Source organism: Contarinia nasturtii, unplaced genomic scaffold (genome assembly GCF_009176525.2).
Source record: "Contarinia nasturtii isolate CC-2019 unplaced genomic scaffold, AAFC_CNas_1.1 Cnas_scaffold_414, whole genome shotgun sequence".
Lineage (NCBI taxonomy): Eukaryota > Metazoa > Arthropoda > Insecta > Diptera > Cecidomyiidae > Contarinia > Contarinia nasturtii.
The window spans coordinates 4,159,040-4,169,665 of NW_022197768.1; the positions used below are offsets into that span (position 1 = coordinate 4,159,040).

At 32.7% G+C, this 10,626-nt stretch overlaps 1 protein-coding gene across 3 annotated transcripts in view; it reads right to left on the reverse strand.

Annotated features, from left to right (window-relative positions):
* Positions 1-10,147, reverse strand: part of LOC116338529 (protein obstructor-E-like) — a 20,253-nt gene extending 10,106 nt beyond the window's left edge. For 2 of the 3 annotated variants that reach the window (XR_004200902.1, XM_031763862.1), the window contains exons 1-2: positions 10,065-10,147; positions 9,737-9,797 (exon numbers count right to left, since the gene is read on the reverse strand). Coding sequence is in view for 2 of the 3 variants with exons in the window: in XM_031763862.1 (XP_031619722.1) it covers positions 9,737-9,779 (43 nt within the window). In the remaining variant the exon portion in view is untranslated. The remainder of the gene's footprint in view (positions 1-9,736; positions 9,798-10,064) is intronic. The other variant, XM_031763861.1, reaches the window with a different exon arrangement.
* Between the last annotated feature and the right edge of the window lie 479 nt (positions 10,148-10,626).

A 10,626-nucleotide genomic window follows, 5' to 3' on the forward strand; every position in this document is an offset into this window, starting at 1 on the left:
AAAAAAATCTAATGAGGCTTTGAATTTTTTTAAATTTTCCCAAGGGCCAACAACCATCTTTTGAAGTTTACAGTTTTGAACAGTTAAAATGAACGTAAACCGAACGTAAACCGAACGTGAACGAATATAATTGCAATATTTTTTTTTGCGATCAACTTGAACCGAACCCGAACGAACACGAACATGAAAATATAATATTTTTCGAACATAAACTGTTCAGTTCGGTTCAGTGGGCACCTCTACGTCGAATCGAATCGAACCGTTGATAAACTCACTGGGAATTTGGTCAATCATAAAGCCGCAATTATTCACATGGGAAATGCAGAAATATCACCAAACTCGTGCATTCGAATCAAAAAGCATGTGAGAGCTCCAGGTACGCGCAAACTACTCAAAGGCTTTCGAAAACGTCGCAATTGTCGTGTGCGCAAAACAGATGAGTGGGGTACATCGCAGCATTGTGCAAAGTGTGGGCGACGATTTAATCCAGCCACAAGGAGCCATCGATTCAAAGTGTGTGAAAATTGTGGAGCGGAGCCCGATTCAATTTTCGCCGAATATTTACCATCAAAAATCGTAGCACAGCGCAGCAAACGGCAATTGAGGTACAACAAAGATGACGTTGAACTTAATTTGATGCGATTTTGGGCAGAAGGACTCATGACTGAGCAAGAATTCGATATTGCTGCTGAACGTTTACTGTCTAAGGTGGCCGTGTATCCAAAAAATTGGCAAGTAAACACAGTGAGTGGTAAATTGGAATATGCTCAAGTCAATGCTGATGCACCGTATGCAACTGTTCAACAGCCATATGCAGTCGATGATGAAAATGAATTGGAAATCGAAGACAAGCAACTACTAATGGCTGTACACAAGACATCTTGGGATCGTGATATCGTCGCCGCCAAATGCATTCTCATCAAAGGTATGTGTATTAGAAATTTGCATTTGCATATATTCTACATATTAAATGAAATGCACACTATTTGAATGATCTATTTTAGCGCTCGATGATAAATATGTATGCAATATTTAATGACATTGAGAAAATATTTTTTTAATAAAAAAATAAATGTCTGTTGAGATATCTAAACATTTGTATAGATTTAAGAAAAAAAATCATTTCTGCCAATAATCTATACATTATTTCCGTGTGTGTGTTTACTTTTGAATAGGACATTGTGAGCTGTTTGGATGGGATATTCCGGCAGGATTAGACAGACGATCACCGCGACAGCCAGCAGTTCAACCGAATCAGCAGCCTTAAGCGTCACCAATCACCATTCGTACTCGAAAATTAATCAAAAATTAATATTGTAATTTGTTACATTAACTGAGACTGACTGTTGTGTCTCAGCATTTCGAGGAAGTACTTCTAGGTGTTTTTTTCTGTAAGTATTCTTCACTAGGAGATTGTATTCATATAATGGAGTGATTGATATTCATATTCAGAGGCAACAATCGTTTTTCGCTTCGGGAAGTGTTGATATAAATCGCTTTGTTGTATCGATGCTACTAACCAGCATAGAATTTTGTCTACTTTCAATTAAAAAATACCATTTTTCTATTTACAGATATGGGAAACACCCTAATGTACATGCACTAGTGTACTATGGAGATGTTTATGTTTTCATGTTGTTTGTGGTGAAATAAATTTAAGCGCCGTTTAAGCACAAAAACTGAATTCGTTTCGAAATTTTCTATAATGAGTCATTTGTATCTGTTTACAGATGCGGCCACTTGCCATATACCCAGACACATGCATCCGAGATGCATCACATACAGAAACACTTTCATTCACCTTCTGTGTATGTACCGGTTTTTATTTCTTGTTCAGCAATATTAGTTGATGTATGTTACCACGCTTCGCATATATGACAGTGATGAGAGTATTTGCCAAATTATCGATGCAAAAATTGTGAAGAAAAAACAACAACAACAACGAGTTTTGATTTAACGTTAAACACACGCCGTATTACTTTTTATTGGTATTTACGCTGTTGATTTTTATATCAAGAGTGGCGCAAATTTTATCTCAATACTCAACTGAATTCTCTGAACTAATAGTTTCATTGCTATGTCATAAATATAAGTATTTCCAATGAACGACCAGCTTCGCGCTGATACACACAACATAATAATATACAAAAAAAAGCACACGCGCATCAGTTTGAAATTCCTATGCTAACAAATTCATAAGCTATTCGTTGGAATGATTCAGTTTTTTTTGTTCTCGTCGTTGTGAGGGAGAAACTTGATATTTTCCGGGTTTTTTTAAATGAGAAACTAACGAAAATTAAAGTTGAAACATGGCAATTATAGATTATAAATTCTAGAAGATTATGGGACATATCACATTCATATATTGTTCAAGAATGTTCTCGAAAAGTGACCAAAACAGATATTTATCTCTGATATGCACAGAAGTGACATTCCATAGAAGAATGTACGTTAAACTCATTCCATTTACTCAATATTGATTTCATATTTTTTACTTATTTTAATATGCCCAAATATTTACTTCCGTATTTTAATTTTAATCTATTCATTTTTGGTCATATTTCGTGGAATTTTCAGTAGCGTAAGAACTGACAAAATCAATCGTAATAAAAGAACGATTAAATAACAATCATGAAAACGAAAACAGCGATCAAGACATTCGTAAACTAGTTGGACCAGTTCCACCGCTGTTTTTTCCACTTTCGTTTACCTTTTTTTAAAAAAGTCTTTAGTTCATTTATTCATTATATTTCTTCTGTTCGCTGATTTTTCAGTTTAAATGTTAAATAATATATGTTTACCAATCGTTCGAGCGCGGAATATACGTGCATATAAATGAATGAACAATGGTCAGGGTATGACAACAAAAGCAAATAAGATGGATGTCATATTCAAATGAAAGTGAATGATATTTAAATGTTTTCAAGACATGTTCGGAGACGCGCAATTGAGTATTTTTAAATCATCAAAATACCATACGATTCGTCGCAATAATAATGATAAAATATACGATTTTGTTTTGGCACACAAACACACACACACACACACATATGTGCACGCATACCACGCGATATTTTTCTGAAGAGAAATATTTGACGAAAAAAAATAAATAAATAAGAGTGTACGAAAACAGAAAAAAACCATAATCGCTAATGAACAGCTAAAATTAAAAGCAAAACTTCACAAACCGGTTTGTTCATTTAAATCAGATAGTGATTGCGAGCTATGTGCGTGCGCCTACTGACTTCCATTTTGCATACATATTTTTTGTATTTCAGCTATTTAACCATTTATTATCGAGATAGAGCGAAAAAAACACAGAAACACTTCAAAGGAACTATCCATTCATGTGGAATCTACGAGAATATGTAAAGTGAATGAAAAATGGGTCATTAGGACTTCGCATAAAAACAAGACATATAAACCAGTTTCCATTTACTTCATCGATAATGAAAACAAAATGAATTAAAAAAAACAAACAATCAAACAAGAACTGTGGCCTCTTCCTCTATCGTAGGGTGTGCAAATTGTTGTCGAGAGCATTTTTGCTAATTGACAAATTCTTGTGTAAATTTGTTATGGTTGTTTCTAGTGCGAAATGGTGCTTAATCTCTTCCTTGTGTATAATTTTATGTTCTTGTTTCGAATGTTTTTATTTTTATAATTGGTGATTGTATTTGACATATATCCATATGATTTTTTTATTGTATCTTTGTCATGGACATTCGTAACGTAATCCAGTTTGGTACCTCTTGGAATTTTCATCACGACATATATTTCTTTTTTATTATTTGTCTTTTCGAAAATTCCGGCATCGAATAAATTATGCCGGCCACATGAAGCTATATACAAAAAAAATGTGTACTTGACAATTTTTGAAAGAGACGGCCGCAAATTGCCCTATATTTATATGTTCGCTCAAAATATAAAAACTTGTTTGGATTCGATGGTCTTGCAGTGCATGAAATCTGACAATAATATCTATAATAAGTGGTATTATGAAAATGAAAATACTAATAACTTCCAGAGAACAAAAAAAAAATCATTAAATCGACTATCGATGATCTCAACATGCCGGAATAAGATTTTGTTCACAACTTGATGGTTTGGCTTGTTTTTTTTTTCTTCTAGGAAAAGGAAACAAATGTAGAATACATTATTAAACTGAGCACAAATGAGCGACAAAACAAAACCGTGGACGAAAAGTGAATGTCAATATGGATTCGAATGGAAGAAAATGGAAAAACAAGTCGAGCAAAGCGCAAGAGAGAGAAAATAGATGATTATTATAATATTGAATTATTCCATTTGAATAAAATTGCTGCACTACTTTCATATTTACTGTCTTTTTTTGTCGCGTGGAATGCATTAGTTTACACGTGTAACATGGAGCCATTTTTATAAGTTTAAGTTCATTGATTGTGCCAACAAAAGTGCTAATTAACAATTGTGATTTGCTCATACGTGAAAGCGTTTAGTTCTTTGATTAACAATACTATCACAATCGGTATATTATGAATAGCGACATATCATAGAAAATTGAAGCAAGTTACAACCTATCATTGCTTCACTATTGTGTCAAAACGATTACGTACAATGGTTCTATATCATTTGAAAATCGAATTGAGTGTTTTACATAGACATTCTAATGTCTAAACGTTTCGCCTTAAATGTAAATTTTTTACGGCGTCAATTACAGTAATAATTTAGCTATAGCACTTAAATGCATACTCATCGCAAGTTATGTAGTTTTAATTGTGGTCGTACCAACAACTCAGAATACGCACAGCACTCCCGCTTTGAAGATGATGAATTTCAACAACAACGATCGAAATAAAAGTCAACACAAATCATTTATGAGACATTCTTTGGAAAATAAAAATTAATATGAGACATTAAATCAGGTAACAGTCATTTTCGATGATGGTTTTGATGTTAAGCAATTATTATGTATTTATTATTTACATTTGACTGCTTTCTCATGAATGCACGATGTTCGGGCTCATCGACCATCAGTTATGAGTGATGCTTCAAACACCAAAACCATTTGATTTCTATACTTTCGTTTAAAATAACATGAACGAGGTCGTTTTGTACAATTTTTACGTTGCGTGTGTGTAATTGTCGTGGCTGCCTCTCGTTTTTTTTTTGTCATTCGATGCCATCATATCTGAAATGTGTGTGAATGATTCATTCAAAATATTACGATCACCTATCCGAAAAATATCATTTACATCTGAGGCAGGCGCACCATTTCGATCTTAAATTGGAATGCGCTCAATACAATAGTGAATATTTGCATTTCTTAAATAATTTTTATAATTGATGCTTATGTGGTAATAACTCGGCACACCTTTCACCCTCTTAACTCTCCGAAATGATGTGTTAACTTTTTTCTAACTGGGGATGACAATCTACCATTTTACCACCTATTTTTTTTCTGTGTGTGTTACAAAAAAATCATATGTGCGTCATTCTATTGCCTATTTTGCTCACTTTTATTTTCATGGCAAAATAGATAGAAAAAATAACGGAAATAAACTTAATTCCAAAAGAAATAGGAAATAAAATATTATTCATGAGACAAAAGAGAAGCCATAAGACACATTAATTTAAAGATGTATTTTCCTCTTGCAAACATAATTTAAAAAAAATGTGAACCATAGCGCACACAGAATAACAACAATGGAACTGCGACGATTCACGATCTTTACAACAACCGATATGAATAGTTAAAATGTACAATTTTCATGTGCATCAATGAAAATGGAATGAGAGTATTGCTGCAATTAACAGCTACACAGAAGTGCTACAGTGCATACCTGAAATTTTGCGAACCACACAATATAGTTGTTCACATACGCTGAGCTGCTTATTATGATTAATTTTTTAGTACACACGAATCGCTGAGAAGAAAAAGTCTCTTCTTCAAAAATTGGTGAAATAAAAGAACGAAGAGCTTAACCGAACAATTCAATTAACAATTTTATCTGTATAAATTCGTGAAAATATACTCTACAATAATCTACACAATCTCCTTGAACTTAATCACATGATATGCACACTACGTACACTGATATATATGTTACAAAGCATATGATGGATATATTTTTTTACCAGAACTATATTTCATTGGATTTTGTCGCTTAATCCAAATTGACAGTGAGTGTGCATTTGAATTGTTCGGCTCGGAAATGTAGTTCTTTATCCATAGATTTTTGTTTATCGGCTATTTGAATCGGCTATTGTAAGCTTGCGTTGAGCATTTAGGAAAAGGTGCCGACAGAAAAAGAGAGGCAGACGGAAAAGTGAAAAACTTGTTTTTTGATATCACATTTATTTTGTTGTTGTTTTTGTCTCGCTTGAATCATTGTAGTTTATACATACAAAAGCAGTTGAAGTATCACAATTTTTTTTTTGGTGTTGTTGGTATGAAATTTGTTCAAGATATTATTATACAGGCGCAATTATTCAATTAAATTATTTCGTTGAATAATAATATTCGATTACCTATACCGAATATTTGTGTATCGGAGCCTCATCGCATTCCGTGCACAAAAATGTTCCCCTTTCGTCCAAAACCAAAAGCACATGCAAAAAATGTATGTGTATATATATATGTATATCTTGAGAGCAAGATATAGGCGGAAGAAAATGATATGCTTCTGGTTAAATGGAGAATAAATCGGCTTTGGCTGGTGGCGTTCACTCAATACAACAAACATAATAATCGAGAGAGAGAGAGAGAGAGAGAGAGAATGAAAAAGAAAGAGAGAGTGTCCGTTGACTGAATTGTGAAAAAGTAATTGTGAAAATGTAAATACGAATGGTGGAATATCTTTTATGGCCATACCACCGTTTATTCAATTTTCGATTTAAAAGCGCCAACTAAAAGGAAAAATGATATTTTTTTTTTTATTTTGGGAAAAAATCAACCGATATACACACATGGTTGTTGCATAATTGGTTTTCTTGAATTTATTGGTCGGTTTTATAAAATACAAAACACATTGCGCCCGAGCGCAAAAATGTAATCAAAATAAGACACATCATCATACATAATGGACATACATTTTCGTCCCACATGGATATAAAAAAAAGCATAAATGTTGCAGCAGCCCATATGTGATTTTGCGGCAAATAAGTTTCACTTTGAAACCAACAATCCGACGTGTAACTATGTGAAACTTTTATTAAATGGATTTATATACATTTTTATGATTATTATTCTTATTACTTGTTGTTTTGTCTTACTGATTCATTTAATGAACTTTACATTTCCACCTGAACCGGAAACATTTTGTTTTTTTTTGACAAATGTCGTGTTTATTTGATTTGACATGCAGCTGAAACGTAAATCTTTCAAGCTAATTTAAGAGAAAAAAATAACTTTGCGTTGACATGCTGTCGCAAATGTATGATAATTATTTGAATGGAAATTTTCATAATTATACATCATAGATATTTCCTTTCGACGATGACGATCTTTATTATATTCAAATGAACTTTCTTTATATATAACTGGATAGTTTCATGGACATCATTTTTTGTGGGATTCTATTTTATAAGTTCTTTTTCCACCGAATTTCACCAGATACAGTAAATGATGACAATAAAATCAGGAAGTTTAAAAAAAAACATCTTGGAAATCAATGGAGCCAAAGAAATGCAATTTCATCGTTTGCATAAAAGAAAAATGTATGCTACTACTGATCTGCTTATTTTCATGTGAAATACAAAGGAAATATTGTGTTTGCACGCAACATTGTAGTGAAAATCGTTATGACAAGGTGTTATATCAAGATGTGCAACTTTTGCCCGCAAAATGCTTGAGTAAGTTTCAAATATTTAAAGCAATGTGAAAAACAGCATGCTGCAATAAAAGATTTAAATGTATTGCGCTATATTCAATTTCATGTCTAATTTGAAGCGATCATATAGCTGCCGTTGCTTATCTGCGAATTCGATATGTTTTCTTAAGCTCAAGCTCAATAGCTTGTGTATTACTGCTTTTTTTTTTCTTCTTCTTTATTTCGTATTGTTTTCATTTGCTTTCGTTTTTTAGTGTTGTGTATTTTTTTGTTCCTTGATTACTATGGCTCTTCTGGCGTTTCTAGTGTTTTCCTTTCTTATTATAGTCAGCACCGCACTCATCATCGTTCATTTGTACCAACAAAAATTTCTTATGCGCACCGACTAATTAGAAAAAGAAAATAATCGCGAACACTCAATATTGGAATTTCTCTTCTTCGCACATGTCGTTTTGCTTTTTCTTCGCTTCTACCTTTTCTTTTCATTTCATTTCTTCTCTCTCAGTTCATTTATGCCGTGAAATTGGAAATAATGAAACGAACAAAAACTAATCTATCCGCAACAAGAAGGTATGGTTCGTGAGAGAGAGAGAAAGAAAAAAAAATCACTCTAATGGGCTCAAAAATAAATCATAACTAAACAAAAACAGCAAAAATTGAACGAGCACGTCAGTAACAACAATGGCAATGAGTGTGTGTGTGTGTGTGTGTGTTTGTGATCAAAAGCGCACTCACACTCAATTTCTTTTTTTATGTTGAAATTAAATGTACCACAGAAAAACGAAACAAAAAATTAGATAGTATAAGTTTGGGGCTGTTTGCCATTCGCTGTTTGTTCGAAGAACATGCTCTCAAATTGAAAATCATAATTAAAATGCACATTTGAATTATGCATGCAATAAAAACACGACATGAAAACGATACAACAGCACAACGTGAAAATAAGAAGAAAATCAAATGGTGAAGCAAAAGAAAGAAAACAAAAAAATAACAATGTTCACAAGAAATAATAGATCACCGTCACTCTCTCACACTCATGATGCTATTGTGTGTGCGCGTGCGTGCGATGTGCGCATCTATATTGTTGTTGTCGTAGTCGTCGATTAGACTCGAGAAAAGTGAATGAATGAAATGAGATGTAAAAAATTCATAAATAATTACTTATTATGGAGAGAAAAAAAACTATATATATATAGGTGATGCATTGATTCGCATATTGTTTTCACCTCAGCATCGTGTTCATAATCTAATTGTCTATTCAATTTGCCGTCTCACAGATCCCAATTCAATTCATCTTTTTTTATCACCAATTCTCCTTCGTTCAATTAACTATATTCATGTGAAATTTTCTAATGCCCTAGTTTTATCGCAATTTTCCATGACATTCGCATAATTTTTTTATTCTACATGATTCAATTTTTCATACTCTCATTGTTCTAACAATGTTTGGTTTGGTTTCGATTCTACTGTGGGAACCTTAATATCTAATTCTTCGGAAGAGTTCAACATTTCTTTTTTCTTTTGTACATTTATATATAATATTAAAAATGATATTGCTCAAAGCTCAAGAACCTTTTCGCCAAATTGAAATGTTTGAAAATAACTACTCATTTTCCAATTAAATGAATTTATCTATACATAAATATTGTTCTTAAATCTTGAAATCTTCTAACTTTCACAGAACGAAACCAATCGGATCACTTGTTTATTATTTTGATGTAAATTGATTTTCATGCGATTTTTATTTTGTTTCTTTTTAATAATGGTTTCACTTTCATTTTAAATCTCTTGAATTGAAGAGTAAAAATGATTATCATTTTATCACCAATTAAATTGTCTTTATTTTTCGACTCCGTTTGAAAACTAATAAACATTGCATTTTTCATTAGAAATTCATGATAATAAAACATATATTTTATACGTACCGGCTCCGAACAAGGCAATAATCAAAACTAAGCACTGTTTCATTTTGAATCGAATTTGAATCTAAAATCGAAGAGACGAAAAAAAATGAAAAAAAAATATGTTTCGGCTTGTGTAAAAAAAATATTCGCCACTATTTCGGTAAAATTTGATATCCAATTAAATCACTGTAACAAACAAAAAAGAAATGGTATGACATTTCATAAAGAAGCCGTGGATCAAACAACAACAATAACAAAATTTAAGTGAAAAAATGCCAATGATTTTAAGTTTTCTTTCAAAATTCAAAATTTTTGTGAATTTTAACAGAAAATTAACTAAAATTATTACCGTCGCTTACAATCAGCGTCTACTATTGGAAAAAAACACACACAAAAATTTCGTATCAACTGTGCTGTGAGCAACACAGCCGTTCTCTTTTTATACCCATGAAGAGATTCAACGAAACCGATTTTTTTTAGTGTGATCGATCAAATGTGGTATGAGTGGGGCCACGGATTTATTGTTCGTTTCGTGTTTGGAACGTTGCTATTGTTAATAATATTTGTTGTTGCCTTTTTCTTCTTGTGTCTTTCTTTTTCACTCTTTTCTCTGCCAATTTTCTCTCATTCTTCGGTATGGTTCAGTAGTTTAAATTTGTTGCAAGATTGCGGTTGTGCTGGCGAACGAGAATTAAAAGCGCTAAAGTATTGAGATGCGTGCATGTCTGTGTGTGTGTGTATGTGCGTGTATGTGTATGTGCAACATGTGTGGATCGAGTTCGCGTATCTCGTTTAAACGCCTCAATAAAACAACATTTAACCATCAACCGAGTGCGCTGGGTGCCACACATCAAACACGCAAACATACATACACAACGATATGCAACATCGTCGACTCAACACCAAACACA